General features: G+C 37.1%; 1 protein-coding gene and 3 long non-coding RNA genes across 6 annotated transcripts in view; 3 read left to right on the top strand and 1 right to left on the bottom strand.

The window, feature by feature from the left end:
* Positions 1–63: 63 nt before the first annotated feature.
* LOC147838720 (uncharacterized) lies at positions 64–3,204 on the top strand. The gene is made up of 2 exons (XR_015519887.1): positions 64–2,653; positions 2,744–3,204. It is a non-coding gene; the product is annotated as an uncharacterized LOC147838720 (long non-coding RNA).
* A 2,964-nt stretch (positions 3,205–6,168) lies between these two features.
* Positions 6,169–17,824, top strand: part of ark2ca (arkadia (RNF111) C-terminal like ring finger ubiquitin ligase 2Ca) — a 37,861-nt gene continuing 26,205 nt past the window's right edge. For 2 of the 3 annotated variants that reach the window (XM_087300571.1, XM_087300570.1), the window contains exon 1: positions 6,169–6,300. In XM_087300571.1, the coding sequence (XP_087156697.1) occupies positions 6,240–6,300 (61 nt within the window). In that variant the 5' untranslated portion in view covers positions 6,169–6,239. Of the gene's footprint in view, positions 6,301–15,186; positions 15,246–17,824 lie in introns of those variants that run through there. The other variant, XM_087300573.1, reaches the window with a different exon arrangement.
* Positions 7,391–12,370, top strand: LOC147831734 (uncharacterized). Its single transcript, XR_015519888.1, has 3 exons — positions 7,391–9,189; positions 10,181–10,322; positions 10,514–12,370. It is a non-coding gene; the product is annotated as an uncharacterized LOC147831734 (long non-coding RNA).
* On the bottom strand, positions 11,122–16,636 carry LOC147838719 (uncharacterized). The gene is made up of 2 exons (XR_015519906.1): positions 14,685–16,636; positions 11,122–13,474 (listed from the first exon to the last, which is right to left on the bottom strand). It is a non-coding gene; the product is annotated as an uncharacterized LOC147838719 (long non-coding RNA).

Raw genomic sequence — 17,824 nt, 5'->3', positions numbered from 1 at the left:
ATCGATAAGAGCATCCCTGTTTTTAATTCATTGTCATTTGTGAAACTCACTGGCAGTTTCTGAGTGGAAAAAGTTGCTACATTACATTTTCTTCTATATATATATATGTGTTGTTCTGTCTTTAAAGGGACAGTTCACCCAAAAATAAAAATTTCCTCCCACATTTGATCACCCTCAAGTGCTGATTAAATCAAACTTTTATCGATTTCTTTCTTCTGTTGAACACAAAACAAGATATTCTGATTAATGCTGGAAAAATGCTGGCTCTCAGCTGTTGTCTCGGCTTCAGGCTGGTTTTCTGCAGGAGAGGAAGTGCTTCCAGAGTTTAAAGTGGGCACATCTGTCACTAGTGACTGGACTCTACAATTGACAGAATGTGTCATATTTGCACTTCTTTTGTCCTGAACACTTTCACAAGGCACAGTTCACTCAGAAACTGAAACCATCATCATTTACTCACCCACCCTCGTGTCATTTTAAAGGGATAGTTCACCCAAAGATTTTAATTCTTGCTAAATCTACTTGCTCCAAAACAAAGATATTTTGAAGAATGTTGAAAACTGGTAGCCATTGATTTCCAAAACAGTTATTAAAACGGTTATGCCTAAAAATGTGTTGAAAACAAAATCTTCTCTCTGTTAAACAGCACTTATATTATTATAACATATTTTTGTATTTACATTTCACAGAAAGGCTAAAAATTTTTGTATAGAGCTTTTAAATCAAAGTAATGCTTTCATTAGATGCTGTAAATTAGTAACAGTAAAGTCATTATTATTGTTATGAAAGTTTACATTTTCTGATAATATAAAATAAATCCTATTTTGAGCAAAACAGATGAAGTCGCACAACTGTTATCTGTTTTTTATAATATATTTTTTGGGGGGTTTCCCCCATAATATATATGACAGTAGAGATTATTGATAGGAAAGCATGGGGAGCAGAGAGTGGAGAAGGATCAGTTTAGGACCACGAGGTGGGAATCAAACTCGGGTCGCCGTGAGCACCAGAGTTTATGTGTCAAGGCACTAACCACTACACCACTGGCACCGACAACAGTTATCAACTTTAATAATACATTTGAGCATCCACGTATCATATTAGGATGATTTGTGAAAGATCATGTGATCATTGAGAAAGGTAATTTCTGGCAATTTGTGTGAATAAATTATATTTCAATAATAATACTTAGCATTTTAATCAAAGTCTTTTTCAAATCGCAATAATATTTTTCAATTTTGCTGTACTGTGGTCAAATAAAGGAGCTTTCATAGGGAAAACAGACTTGGGATATCAAAAAAGCTTTTTAGGGTGTCCTTGTTACAGTAGAACTATTCATTTACTAAGTAATATTAAATTACTTGCATTTAAAAAAATGATGACAAAAAGTCATGACAAGAAATGTTGTTATCTTGACTTAATATTTTTAGTTTGACTGATGTAAGTTGAAATGACTGAGAAATTTTTATTGATTCAATTAATATCCTATTAGTTGTTTTATTTATAATATATATAGTTATTTATTTTTTTGTGTATAAGTGTATAGCTTTTTTTAGACTCCAAGCGTAAACACTTGCATATTTTGTTAACGTTTTATTATGAGAAAAAGCACAAATGGCTTCAGAAAACTGTGTTTTTGACATCTCCATTAACTTTCATTGTGCAGAAAAGCACAGCGTGATTCTGCAAAAAAATCTCTTCTTTTGTTTTCTACGGATGAATCGTGCAGGCTGAAAACCACAAAGGTGAATGAATAACTGATGACATTCGATCTGCTTCTTTCCCACACACACAAAAAACACAACAGCACATTTCATTTCCTACTCAACCCTTTTTTTAAATGTTACGTTTCAAATTCCACTTTCAAGTTCCAAAATTCTCAGAAGTTCCATAGTTCTAAATCCTCAAGAATTCTAAATTTCTAAATTTTCAAGAGTTCTAAATGTCTCCTCAAGAAGTTCTAAGGTTATGAACGTTCAGAAGTTCTACATTTCTGCATCCTCAAGAGTTCTAAGGTTCTAAATGTTCAGATGTTCTTAACTTCTTAATCCTCAGACGTTCTAAATTTCTAAATCCTCAAGAGTTATAAACATCTAAATCCTCAGGAAGTTCTAAATCCTCAGAAGTTCTAATTTTCTAAATCCTCAAGAGTTCTAAAGTTCTAAATCCTGAGACGTTCTGAATCCTCAAGAGTTCTAACATTCTAAATCCTCAAGAGTTCTAAATGTCTAAGTTCTCAAGAATTCTAAATGTCTAAATCCTAAAGAGTTCTAAAGTTCTAAATCCTCAGAATTTCTAAAGTTCTACTTCTTCAAGAGTTCTTATGTTCTAAATGTTCAGAAATTCTTAATTCTCAAAAGTTCCTAATTTCTAAATCCTTGGGTTCTAAATTTCTAAATCCTCAAGCGTTGTAAAGTTTTTAATTTTTAGAAGTTCTAAAGTTCTAAAGCCTCAGAAGTTCTAAATTTCTATCTAAATCCTCAAGAGTTCTAAAGTTTTTAGTCTTCAGAAGTTCTAAATCCTCAAGAGTTCTAAAGTTCTAAATCCTCAGAGGTACTAAATATCTAAATTCTCAAGAGTTCTAAAGTTCTTAATCCTCAGAGGTACTAAATATCTAAATTCTCAAGAGTTCTAAAGTTCTAAATCCTCAGAGGTACTAAATATCTAAATTCTCAAGAGTTCTAAAGTTCTTAATCCTCAGAGGTACTAAATATCTAAATTCTCAAGAGTTCTAAATCCTCAGAAGTTCTACATCCTCAAGGGTTCTTAAGTTCTAAATCCTCAGAAGTTCTATCATTCTAAATCCTCAAGAGTTCTAAAATTCCAAAATTCTCAGAAGTTCTAAAACTTTAGAAGTTCTTAATCCCTCATTATGATGACATCATCTTTGTTTTTTTTGTCTCCCAGTCGTGTTTCCTGCCGGAGCGTTTGGCTATTCAAACACCCCCCTTCTCCCCTCCAAAAAACAGCAATAATAAACAAGACATTATTAATCCCATTATACCAATTCCATTAACATTTGAGAATACTTTACCTTTAACTTCTCTCCATGTTATCTTTCTGTTGTTGTTTTTTTAAGTATTTTAAATTCACAGCAAAAGTGTTTTTATTTTTTTGCTTCCGCGAGTCTTTCTTCCTTTAAACATTGATGTAGAATTTAAATGAACTATTTTAAGATAAATAAACAGAGATATTTAAAGAGTACTATTGCGTGGTGTTGTTGTTTCATTATCGTCGTTATTTACGTTCTGAATATAACAGCACAAAGCTTTTATAAATGCAGACGTGGGAAAGCCGCCTGTGACCTTTGACCTCTGCGGGTCACAGATAGGCAGCTGCTGTTAGCGAGTCTGTTTATCCTAATGACAAAGAAATAAGGGCTTCCTTCACGCAGACGCACGCAGCTGTATGCTAATCTCACTCAGGCTGAGGCTTTACTAAAGGAAAGTTTTGTTGCGTCGCTGCTGTTCAGCTATTCTGTTCTGAGGACAGCACACACACACTTAATACACAAATACACTTCTTTAAACATAAACACAAGGACATCGCCTATATAATCGGAAACTGCAGATAAATTATATTTAAATATAATGACTTATAATTGATTGTAACTTTAACTTAATTTGATTATAATGCAATAATGAGCACACAGTATTTATTGTAAAAAGCGCTATACAAATAAACTTGAATTAAATAGAATTTTTATTACAGAGAGGATGTTTTAGGAGAATTTAGTCATTCCAAACAGAAAATAAGGGACTTTATAATGTTTTAAATGTCTGTTGTGTTCAACAAAGATGCACTCATTTGATCAAAAGTGTTGTAAAAATAGGATATAAATAATATAATATAAATAATTAAACTAAAATAATTAAAGAGTTTCTTGATTTCTAGTCATAAAAATTTCGTCTAGACATGAAGAAAAAAAAAAAAAAAAAAAAAAAATATATATATATATATATATATATATATATATATTTATATATATAAATATATATATATATGTATTTATATATATTTATATATCCGACACCTCCCTCAGCACCCGCGCATCCTCAGTTATATCTGCGCATAGGGCGGTAGAATAGAGGTCCGTGACATCTCACTTCATTTTCATAACTGGTTACTTTTGTTTTTACATTGGGGTTGAGGGCGGCGTGATCGTCCTCTGCTTATAGCGGCAGTTCAGCTTGCACAGTGTCTCCATCTTCTGATGGCTAATTCCAGCAGGATAACGCAACATGCCATAAAGCGTGAATCATCTCAGACTGGTTTCTTGAACATGACGATGAGTTCACTGTCCTCAAATGGCCTCCAAAGTCGCCAGAACTCAATCCAATAGAGCACCTTTGGGATGTGGTGCAATGGGAGATTGGCATCATGGATGTGCAGCCGACAAATCTGCAGCATCTGTCAATATGGACTTAAATCTCAGGAATATTTCCAGTACTTGTTGAATCGATACCACGAAGGATTAAGGCAGTTCTGAAGGCAAAATGGGGTGCGACCTTGTACTAGTAAAGTGTACCTAATAAAGTGGCCGGTAAGTGTATATTAATTCCTATTTCTTTCAAAGCTTTTGTTCGTTGTTTAAGTGAAGGTCAGATCACCTGAATGAAGTGTTTATAAATATAATAATTGGACAAATGTTATGTCCAGGTCTTATAAATGAAACAGCTGTGAAGAAGTCAACTACAGTAGGAAAGGTTTCTTTATAATGGAGCCCCAATGACGAGTGTTGGTTTATAATTGGAGGACGTGAGGGTCTTCACAGGGGTCATGGTGAGAAGACTGAACAGAAGGAGCAGAGATAATCACCGCTCAGACCCGTGTGTGTGTGTATGGGGGAAGGGGTTCAGGACTGACATATGGAGTGTATAGTCTTTCAAAGCACCAACCCCCTTTACGGCCAGCAGGCCCTGTCTGTCTGTCTGTCTGTGATTCTCCTGCTTTCATTCAAAGATGTTTTAAAACACAAAGCAACTGGTTGAGCAGGCTGGTCTAAACATATTACAGACCTCAAATATGAAGCTATGATGGCATTTGCTGACAACAGTTATACAACAGCTGCCTCAAAAAACAGCACTGAGAGACATATATATACAGTTGAAGATGAAATGATTAGCTCTCTTACCATATGATGTTTAACAGAATGAGGAATTTTTCACAGTATTTCCTAAAATATTTTTTCTTCGGGAAGAAGTCTTATTTGTTTTATTTTGGCTAGAATAAAAGCATTTTTTAAACCATTTTAAGGTCAATATTGCTTGCTCCCCTAAGCTACATTTATTTTCGATTGTCTGCAGAACCAACCACTGTTGTACAGTGACTTGCCTAATTACCCTAACCTGCCTAATTAACCTAGTTAGACCTTTAAATGTCACTTTTAGCGGAATAATAGTATCTTGAAAAATATTTAGTCAAATATTTACTGTCATCATGACAAAGATAAAATAAATCAGGTATTAGAGATGAGTTATTAAAACTATTATGTTTAGAAATGTGTTGATAAAGTCATCCTATTATCCTTTGAGAGACGTCTGTGTCAACTTACTGGTTGAACAGAAGTAACTTTAAGATATGAATGATTTTGGGCTTGACTATAAATGTGTGTGTGTCTGAATATGTCCGAATCATTCATTTTCCTTCAGCTTAGTCCCTTTATTAATCAGGGATCACCACAGCGGAATGAACCGCCAACTTATTCAGCATTTGTTTTACGCAGCGGATGCCCTTCCAGCTGCAACCCAGTTCTGGGAAACACTCATCCAAATACATATACACACACATACCTATACATATACACACATACACATCACTATTTGTGCTTTGAATTAACACTATGTATGTTTAACCTGTAATACTGATGTAACAGAAAACGGATCGATTACATAACCTTAATAATCTTTGAGCTTTTTTATTATTAATATACAATTTTCATATCATTATTTACCCGCTGACGTCATAGTTCATAATCTTGACGCGTTTTTTTTTTCAGTAGCTGCGCGTTTCCGCCGCGTCCAGCACGTCAAACCCCCTACAGCTAATTCACAAAAGACTCGCCGCCGTGCCGAGCGCTCTAATTGGCTGCGGCCGGAGCCACAGGAAGCGGCGGCGTGCGCCCTCATTGGCTGCCGTTCTCTTTGTGTGCGAGCAGCTGCCGTCTGGGCTGCATTTTGAATGGTCTCGTATTGGAAGGCGAAGGTGTCCATGGGCAGCACAGCAACAAAGGAGCCAGGATGGTGTTAGTGCACGTCGGATATCTGGTTCTTCCCGTCTTCGGTTCCGTCAGAAGTAGAGGTAATTGTGCCTTATTTACTGCGGTAAACAAACGCGTCTGATCTGGTGCGCGCGTGAGGCACGCGCAGATGTGATCAAAGGCCTGCCTTAGCGTCGCGTATTTTCCAACACAAACACGGAGCGATTGTGTCCACTAATTATAATGGAAAATATATATGCTTATTATATGTCTCATGTTGGACGTGTGTTGTGAATTGAGTCGCTGGTTAAATTGACAATTTAAACAGCGCGTAGCGCGCTCGTTCGCGTCACCCTTTGTGTTGTCAGATGCCATATGTAACGTTATTTAACGTTAGTATAATATCTACTACGCGTTTGTGCGTGTTCATGTATTTGTCTTGTGTTTACCACCCATTCGGGTCGCGTCACAGTAAATAACGTAACGTCGATTAATCGAACGCAACCGTCATGTTATATGTGCTTTGCGTTTACCATGTTGCAGTGTAAATAACGCGTTACAATCCGCTAAATTCCCTCACATCCGTTCCGCCGTGTGCGGTTTTGTTTATGAATAATTAAACATGGCTTCAGCAGTCAGTGTGCTGATGGGCAGCTGCAGTGGCACAAAATATCCTCAGCTGAACCTGCTCCTAATCTTCACTGGATAAAATTGGCCATTTAGTGTCTAATCATCGAGAAAGGGAGAGAAAAAAACACTTGAATATTAAATCCAACCGCGTTTGGATGGAAATAAATAGGTGCATCCGTTTACACTGTCAATAATAACAGCAGGAATTCACCATTTTATCCATCCTGCGCCAACCGGGGAAGATGCATTCATATTTAATATGCAATCGCATTCAATTCGTATGATGTTATGCGTATTAGAGCCAATCAAACACATGCGTTTGTGTATATATTTTTAGCACATTATGCAAATACTTTAAAGGTGCATAGCCATGCTGAACCAGCATCTGTATGTAACACAGTAGTAATGCATTTACTGTCACACCATTGCAAAAATAAATGTGCAATTATAATAATAGTAGCAGTAATTTGAGGTGCATTGTGTAGCCATGCCCTAGCACCGATGGTTTCATTGATTGTGCTTGTATTTGTTTCTATTTTTTTCCTTGTTCCATAGTCTGGGGGCTGATTCTACATACCGCATTTTTTCAGAGCTCTGTTCCCCTCCATTGTGTATCTAACGATCACCCGCCGCTGCTGTGCTATAGCCTCTGCCTGCCCTGCATCTAGCTGTGTTGTGACTCCCTCTTCTCATTCCCTCTCTTTCCATCTGAAGACGACATTACAAACAAACTCTCACTCATCCAGTATATTTATATATATATATCCTCCTGTGTAACCGACTGCAGAAATAACACTCTCTTCTCTAGAAGAATCCTCTTGTCTTCTTTGTTTTATTTCTTTATTTTGTTTTTTAAATGGTCATTGTTGCTTTGACGAAAATAACAACTCATTGTAGCATTTAGCTTTTTTTACGACTGTCATTGTGATTTGTCCCATTCTTTAGTGTGGATAGACCAACATTTTTTGCTGTAAATTTCTGTCAAGTGGATGCATTGGCCTCTCACTCGATCATAGCCGGGCTTGATCGACCCCTAAACACTGTCTCTGTCTTGTCTTTCTTTTTGGGAGGGTGCGCTGTGCCGGTCACATTTGGATTGGGATGCTTCTACTAACGTTCGCTTTTTTATTGTCTAATTATTTATGTACAGTTTGGATCGATAATATCTCACTCGTTGACCCTTTGCTCTGTGGGGTTTGCCCCCCTGAAGTGACCCATTAATGATTAACCAAATTAAATCTATTCCTTGTTGCTTAAAGGAATAGTTTGCATAAAATTAAAAATCTAATTTTTAATCTGCATGATGTCGTTATGAACCAAAGAAATATGGTACCTGAATCTTTGTTTTAGTGCTTACTGTAAAGGGCACTACTTTTTACGTTGAATCAATTAACTTCCGATTCAACTTAATTCACGATTAACCTATTTCCATGCAACTACAAATGTTATCATGTAGTTTTAACTAAAATCATCCCATTTATTTGCTAAATGTATAACGCAAAATGATTTTAAAAGCTGTAGAAAATGTTTACACTAGTAATTCTGGTTTAAATGAATCATGCGCTATATTTCAAGTGCTCTGACGTCATTTGAGTCAAATTTAAGTTGTTAATTTATAGAGAAAAAAATCAAATTTCATGCACAAACAGTGGTTTTAATGGCCAAAATTACCTGCGGCGTTCTTGTATGGTGTTGTAATTGAAATCACGCAGCATTTTTAACATCTAGGGTACACTTACATGTCGTCAAAGTATTAGAAAAAGCAAAGATATGACATGCCAAAAACAATGCGTGTGAACATCTAAAAGTGCTGTTGATTGCCTGCCAGGCCTGTAGGTGGCGACAACCCTGTGTAAAGAAACCTTACACGCCTGTGCTCACGCAGTCCTGTATGAAACTGCTGTTTCAGTTGTCTCGCCTTTTAAAACGAACCCTTGAAACGTGCATGACGTCACAAATTTTTAAACGTTTAAAATTTTAAAACATTTGAGTGCTGTTGAGCGTGTTCTTAAACACAGCTGATTTGCCATCGAGTTCACATGCTCAACAGAAATGACCGTGATTGGCTGTGTAGGTCATCAATTCACCAACTGTATACCGAGTGTAACCACAGATACGGGAACACTCGAGTGTTTTAAAGCCGCAGTTCATCAGTGGATCACTTGCATGTCAGCTTATAGACGAACCAGCTGATCAGCGTGACTTTAAAACGCTCAGTAAACAGCGGTGAGTTCATCTTCGCAGCCAATCACAGTCATTTCTGTTGAGCACGTGAACACAATGGCAAATCAGCACTGTTTAAGAACACACTCAACAGTGCTAAAATGTTAGCGTTAAATGGACGCTTTTAAAACTTCGCTGTCGATTGGTCCCAAATTCCAGTATCGTAACAACCCTACTTGCATGACGTCAATTTATGAAAAAGCAAATTGTTGCAAAGATATGACTTGCCAAAAACAATGCACGCTCGCACAGATGTGTGAAAGGCTAACAGTGCTGTTGATTGCCCGCCAGGCCTGTAGGTGGTGATATCACTGTGTAAAGAATCCCTACAAGCCTGTGCTCGCGCAGTCCTGTGCAAAACTGTCGTTTCGGTTGTCTCGCCTCTTTAAAATGAACACTTGAAATGTGCATGGTCACAAATTTTAAAATAATTCATTTCCTTTAACTCTTGAGCACGTTCTTAAACGCAGCTGATTTGCCATACATGTAATTCATGTGCTCAACAGAAATGACTGTGATTGGCTGTGAAGGTCATCAGTTCACTGAACTCACCGCTTGAGCGTTTTAAAGCCACAATTCATCTGTGGATCACTTGTATGTCAGCTTATAGACAAACCAGTTGATCAACGTGACCTTTAAAACACGTGTCGCTGTATCTGTGGTTACACTCCGTAAACAGCGGTGAGTTCGGTGAAGACCTTCACGGCCAATCACAGTCATTTCTGTTGAGCACTTGAACACAATGGCAAATCAGCGCTGTTTATCAGTGCTCAAATATTAGCGGGAAATGGACATTTTTACAATTGCAGTGTCGATTGGTCCCGAATGCCAGTATCGTGACAACCCTACCTCCATGACGTCAAAGTATTAAAAAAAAGCTAATTTATGCAAAGATATGTCGTGCCAAAAATAATACACGTTCACACAGTTGTGTGAAAGGCTAAGACTGCTGTCGATTGCCAGCCAGGCCTGTAGGTGGCGACATCACTTTGTAAAGAAACCCTGTACGAAACTGTTGTTTCAGTTGTCTCTCCACTTTTACGCGAACACTTAAAAACTTGCATGGCGTCACAAATTTGACAAAATGTAACCTTTTGTAGTTTAAACAATTCAAAATAAACTTCATAGGGTTGTTACGATACTGGAATTCGATAACAAACGATACTAGAATTTTAAAAACGTCTGTTTCCCATTAACATTTGAGCGCTGTTAAGTGCGTTCTTAACGGCACTGAATTGCTGTTGTGTTTGCTTGCTCAACAGAAATGACTGTGATTGGCCGAGAAGGTCATCAGTTCACTAAACTTCCTGCTGTTTCAGGGACATTGGAAGTTGCAAAGCTGCGATTCATCAAATCGCTCATATGTCAGCTTATAGACAAACCAGCTGATCGACGTGACTTTTGAAATGCTCCAGTGTCCCTGTATCTGTGATTACACTCAGTAAACATCGGTGAGTTCAGTGAACTGATGACCTTTACAGCCAATCAGAGTCCTTTCTGTTTAGCACGTTAGCACAATTGCAAATCAGCGCTGCTCAAAACTAGGCATGTGCCGGTATAAGATTCTGACGGGATGATACCTTGGATAAAAATATCACGGTATTGAAATTATTGACTTCTGCTGTCTTCACTTGTTTCAAAAACAGTTTTTTTTTCTTTTTTACAATTTAAAATGGCATATTTTCTGCTGGAGATTCTACTGTCCTAAAAAAATTTTTTTTAAAAGTCATGCACATACCTTAGGAATGACATTGCAGCAAACTTTGACTGTTTTAAACCTTAACTTTTCCAGTTCAAGACCTTTTAAACGGTTATCCTCTCATGCCTACTCAAAACATGCTCAAATGTTAGCGGTTTTTGAAAATTTCAATATCGATTAGTGATGGGTCGTTGATGAACGATTCGTTCATTTTGAACGAATCTTTAATGTGACTCGGGAACTACGAGTCCTCTCCGGGAGTGATTTGTTCGTCCACGCGTGCGCACATTTGTGCAGGTGGTATCATTAATTTCAAGTCTTTTGAGTCGTTCATCTTTGAAAGGCAGAAGCTAATCATATGCGTTTAGAGCCGGAAAAAGAATTGAACCGTTCATCTGTCGAGTCCTCTATCGGGTCTGAGTCATTCGTTCATCACGGGCCAATCATATGTGTTTAGAGCCGGAAGAAGAATTGATCCGTTCATCTCTCGAGTCCTCGAGTTTAAGTCATTCTGTCACATGATGAACGGACGACTCAAGAACCAGAAGACTCGAAAGGTGAACTAATTATCATGGCTCCTATCAACTAGGACTGTGTACATTGGTTAAAATTATATGTGACTATCATTGTAACGTAAACGAACCACTGACATTTAAAGACATGAAGAGGTGAGCTGAGCAAAGAGACAATATCTTCATAGACAAAAGAGCTAGTAAACACTGAATTATTATTTACTCCTTCTTAAAGTATTCTAATTGAGACTTATTTGTCGTGAGATCAACCTTTTGGGCTAGTGGTAGATGTGTTTGGAAGCAATTCGTAATATTTTAATAATATTTTGGCAAATTGAACCAAATGAACGAAATGACTCGGAAAAAATTCGTTCATCTCGATGAACAAGACTCAAAGATCAGAGTCAGTAAAATGATCTGAACCTCCCGTCACTAATATCGATTGGTACCGAATTCCAGTATCGTGACAACCCTAGAACTCAACCAATTTACTTTCAAAAATCGTACATTGAATATGCTATTTTCCGTGCCTTGTTTTCAACTCCAAAACACGGCTTGCACTTCACTGGCACGCTGCACCCGACCAGCACTCAAACCGACCCTCATTCATTTGATTTACCCATGCTGCCGAGCTGACCGCAGCATTAGCCTAGCGCTACCGAGCGGCGCTGCTGGCGCTGTGCGAGCGCGAATGTCATCCACTTTACAGGGATCACTAGAACTGCACTGTAGAAGTCCTCCTAGTATCGAAATGTCTCTATTTCTTTGGTTGTGGTTCTCTGCCTTCTGTTCCTGTACTAGGCTGTAATGCATGACCATGTTTGTTATTTTCCTCTTGATTTTGATTGTTTCTTTGTTTTGGAACATTGAACAGCAAACTCCAATGTATCTTTGTGTAGACATGTCCTGCTGTACTGACGTGTTGTAGCATACACATCTACCCATTGGATGCTGCTTATGTTATGTTGTTAACTTTTATGGAGCATGGTTGGGCCTTGCCTTCGCTCTTTATTTGCATGGATTACAATTATTATTACTATTATTATGATCACACGATTCCACTCATACTAATATTTTTCCAATAAAGACTGTAGATTTTTCCCCTAACCCTCAGTGTGCTCTCTGCTGATTTCCATGTGTCGTTCCCTCAAGCCCCTCCCACTCCACTCTGCGGCCTCTTTGGCCCCTCCTTTGAGTCATCTCAGCTCCTCCCACTTGCCAGAGTGAATCATGGGAATGTGCACTCACGAATACGGAGGCGATGTAGTCACTTCGAGTCACGCGCATCCCATCTGCATTTCACTATCTCTGACCTCCTGCATTAGCGGATCTCCCCCTCGTAACCTTCGTTTCTTCTGGAGTCATATGGGTTTAGAGTGAAAGTTAGTCATGAAAGTCAGCTTGATGTCGAATTTAATGTCCTGCACTCCGCAAAATGCTGAGTTGTTTTATCTCAATGTTAGGTCTAATACATCGGGGGAAATAAGTATTGAACGTGTCCTGTTGTTTTCCTTGGAATAATATTTCTAAAGGAGCTGTTAACATGGAATTAAACCATATTTTGGTAAAAACCCAAACAATACAAGCATAAAGCAAAACCAACAAATCTGAAAGATGTTTAGGGATGTTAAAGGTGTAATGACAATGTAATGACACAAGGAGAAAGAGCTGAACTACTGAAATGTATTTAATACTTTATATAAAAGGCTTGTTAGGTGACGGCAGCTTAAAGACGCCTCTCATATGGAGAATAAAGTCACATGCATCCCTCGGGTCTGAGTTTTTCACAGACTTCAATAGAGTGTAAAAATCTTGATGGTTCTCTGGGTCTCGTCTATCAAATCTGAGCTTTATCTTGTATTTTCTATTGGATTCAAGTCAGGTGATTGGCTGGGCCATTCTACAACCTGATTTTCTTTCTCTGAAAGCATATGAGAGTTTCCTGTTTTTGGATCGTTGTCTTGTTAAAATGTCCACCATGGTTTTATCTTCATCATACTGTAATGTAGATGTTGGACTGAAGCAGCTAACCAGTTAAACTCCGTGGACCCGGTACCGGGTCTGTGACGACATCGACTTTCGCTTTCAGATTTAAAGGGCTAGCATTGCAACAGACCCCCTTAAGTGGTTTCGTTTGAAAGTGTAGAATCTATATTTTATGCACATATCCATGACTTTGGTTTGTATTCTACTGTACAAAAGGTATTTACACTTAAAGGGCCATGAAACCCCCTTGTTTCAGCAGGGTGTTTTCACACCTCTACTTTGGAAAAAGTCAGAAAAGTGGGCGTGTCCAGCTCTGTTTAGGGGGGAGTGTCGGAGGAACTAAAGTGGGATGGTGTGGGAGTGTCTATTTGTGCACGCGCGAGTTTCAGAGTCAAAATACACACCCACACAGACAGGAGAAAAAGTGATGGTGTTTAACCTACATGGACATCTGTAGTCGAATTATTTGCCAAATTATTAAATGTTGGACTTTATCTGCAGTTTGGCTCTTTCATTCAGGGAATTCATTCATGCCTCTCGCGACAAACGAGATATTTGATTCGAGGAACTGCTGCAAGCGTGTATTTTTCATGCAATGTTTGATACCGCACGGCGAATGAGAGAAAAAAACCCTCTGCATTTCCCGGAAACTTAGATGCACACGGCAGGTAGTGTCAGAAAGCCGTGTGTGTTATTCTGGTCACAAAATGCGGTGCTAACATTTCTGCACTCAGTGCAATAGTTAACTTAATTCGATACGAACAAACTGAATAAACAAAGAGCACTGGTCGCTCACTTACCAAATCTGTAGAGACAGAACAATCACCAGCAACTAGAGCCGCGTCTTTATGAAGAGAAGACTACAAGCAAATCCAGATTTCAGCGTTTGCAGATGAGAACAGCTCTCAGGTAAACAATAATCCTCCTTAGACACGTAAGTTATTGTCGCGTGTCGCCTGTTAATCCACACGTGATCCAGATAAACTCTCACAGAGAGAAAATGAAAACGAAACTTAACAGCAGCAAACTATAAAAGCAACACATCACGCTTGTTTTGCCAACACAACGTGGCGTCTCTGTGGTGTAAACACGGTGACAATAATGAATATTAATGAAGTTGCACAATAGAGCGCGCTGATTGGTTTGACCCAAGCCTTACTCATGCATTAATGCATCACACTGTAAGACGTAATAAGACTCACTCTGGCACAGACGCCCAGTCTGCACGCTGGAATACACGCTATTATGTCATGACCGTGACGCAGCTTCAAAAATTCGTTTCAAACAGGAAGTACAAATTTGCTTGAAATAACGCAAAAACAACCAATTTACACTTTTTAGTGAAATATATAGGTGTCCTAATAGTGTTTTTAGCAGTGTGGGACACATATACGACTGTCAACAGCTCAAAAAATGTGTTTTGGTGTTTCGTGACCCTTTAAACACAGTATTTTGCAGACCCGAGCTGGGTATTTTACATTGGTTCATTTTCATATTTTTCATGTGACACATGTACAAGTTATAGCTCAAATGAAAGCTCTTGCTGGTGCTCATACAGTTCTTGCATTATTTTTAATGAATTATATTCATATATTAAACAGTTGCCGAATAAATCGCGCTGTTTCCAGAAGTGAAAACAACACATTTATGATCACTAAGCAGCCCCAGATAGCACGGACAGCTGTCATCTCTTACCTTATGCTGTGTGCTTCAGGGCCATTTCTCCTCCGTTTTTGAGGTGATGTGCACAAGTAATCCTTTCAAATGTCTGATGTGGTTCAAACACAGTGAATTATGTTTGATCAAACAAAAGAATAGTGAAAAATGAAAACAATGATCGCTCCCTGTGGCTTGTACAGCACCTCTCATCAGTTGGAATACAATAACTTTTGCATAGATTATAGTAGAGACATTTTTCTTTTTTCCTATGATTACAGACGTGTGCAGGAAACACCAAAATTAATTACAGCACGCTAGACCACACAGAACCTAAAAGGTACACTTTCAAATTTGAGTTTATAAAAAAAAAATAATAATAAGACAAAGCGTCTTTTTTTTTTTAGGTGTTTCTTATAACGCAGACAACATATACAGATATTTTAAACACTTTCAATTGTGTTTTATGAAAATTCAAAAGGTTTTCTTGAAAACGATACCAAATTTTTGCATTTACACCTCTGCATGTGGTTTTGGGAAGCTTTTAAATTTGGGTCGGCAAAATCCAGGCAAAATAACAAAATCCCAATATAACAGCAGAGTTTAACTGGCTAATATTCATTTGCAATGACGGAGGTCTTTCGAGAGATTTCAACTGCTGTCTTGTCTTTCACTGCCTTTCTACACCCCCCTTTCTTCATGTGTTTAATACTTTTCCCCTGTGTCATTTAATTTTATTACCCATAACTTCATTTGTAATGAATTAGTTTTGTTTTCTTTGCATATATGGAGTTCTTTAGTTGTTACCAACATCCAGCAAAACGGATGATCAAGTCAACGGCATCTTTAGAAATGTTTTCTGAGAAAAATGATGCGTTCATGATGTGTTTCTGCACTGTACGCACAAACCCAGTGTCAGGTTAAATTTTTAAATCAAACTTGGATTACGTTTTTAAACCACGGGTTGGTTTTTGCATATTTTAAACCATAATTGGGTTGAAATAACTCCGCATTTGAGAGTGTATCCTCTTAAATCAGCTCCTGATATAAAAAGCAGATCTTGCAGCCATTTTGTGTTAATTGAGAAATGTACATTTGTATAGTATCGAGTCCAATAAATGATGTCAAGGATGCGTTAAATTGATCAAAAGGGACTGTAATGACAATAATATATGATGATAATTATAATAATAATAGGGCTGCAAGGGCTGGAAGGGCATCCACTGTGTAAAACATATGCTGGATAAGTTGGCGGTTCATTCCTCTGTGGTGACCCCAGATTAATAAAGGGACTAAGCTGAAAATAAAATAAATTAATAATAATAATTAGTTTTTCCATTTGATTTCATTGAACTCTCCAATCATGGAATAAAAAACTGATGTTCTACAAATAAATTGAAGCACCAACTCTTCGCTTGTTAAGTGTGACGTCACGCCAAGCGGCTTCTGGGTCCAAGTGCTCTATTCAACTGAATGGGGAGACTCGTGAAATTGTAATAATAAACGTTTACGAAGCGATTTAATACTTTGGAAAATCACAATCGCAATATATATGTCCATGCCTAATATCCGATGGCCAGAAAGTCATTAATTTTTTATAAATTGTTAAAATTCTGGTATTTGTGATGCAGCAAGCCCAGAGATTGTTGTGTACACTATGACTTTATATAAAATGAGCTTTAATGTGTGATATGATTAAAAAGTGATCATAAACGAATGATTTCTCAACTCAAATAATTTTTAAAATAAAATATATAAAAAATATTTTAAAATATATAGCAATGGTAAATTGTGAGTTTAAAAAAAAAAAAATATATATATATATATATATATATATATATATATATATATATATATATATATATATATATATATATATATATATATATATATATATATATAATTTATTTTTTATTTATTTATTTTTATAATATTGATATTCCTGTTTTTATTGTATTATAAAATAAAAATGTCGAGCAAAGAGACCTCTTTCAAACCCCCAAACTTATTTCTAAGTTGATGGTTGTCCAATGTATAGTTTTTTATGTGTATAACAGTGTGGTTTAGATCAGTGTTTCTCAACTGGTGAGTCGGGTCGCGGGATCATTTTCGCAGAGTGTGTGTGGTCAAACACAACAAATGTTTAATTTTTAACTTGTTTTGCTCATATAAGACTTTTGTTTTGAAATGCGCGAGTGACAACTGTAGTGTTTGATATGTGAAATTTCATTTAATTATAGGAACAAATGTGAACACGCAAGTACAAACCGAATATATAAAGTATGGATTTACATATATTGATGGCTAAAAAGGCTTAAAACCTCAGTGTCACATGTTGTGATGTGCTCTCTAAAGAGCACTTTTAGAAACCAAACATTTGTCGTTTTTACTTTGTAATATTTCTATAATTTGAGACATTTTGTTAAATGACAATAATAAAATATTGTTTATTTGGAGGTCTTGGTGATTTTCTTATGATGTATCTGTAACTACTTATGTATGTTAACAAATAAAAACAAATTAATTACAATTCCTAAAATTCTATTACAGTTCTTAAAAATTTGGGTTGATGACCATGTAAAAATATGGCCAAACCGGTTGAGAACCCCTGCTTTAGACACCTCAAAACCAATTAAATAGTATTGCAATAGCTATAGACCATTTTGAGGGATGTAAACAAAAACAATGGTCCCAACATATTTACAGTTTTTTCAAAAGTCAGCACAAAACCCGACAGACTAAGGCTAAATCTGATCCAAACTCATCGATTAATCTCAGCAACTTGACCTTCGGGTGCTGACCTTTTTATTGCTAATAATGGAGGTCAGACTGTTTCCAATCAATGCGCTTCACAATCTCTGACATAGCATGGTTTAGTAGTGAGTCTCTGTATACCTGAGTACGAGCGCATCACACTAT

Source organism: Danio rerio, chromosome 21 (genome assembly GCF_052040795.2).
Source record: "Danio rerio strain M-AB ecotype USA chromosome 21, GRCz13ab, whole genome shotgun sequence".
In the NCBI taxonomy this organism is placed as follows: domain Eukaryota; kingdom Metazoa; phylum Chordata; class Actinopteri; order Cypriniformes; family Danionidae; genus Danio; species Danio rerio.
This window is presented reverse-complemented; position numbering and strand designations above follow the sequence as displayed.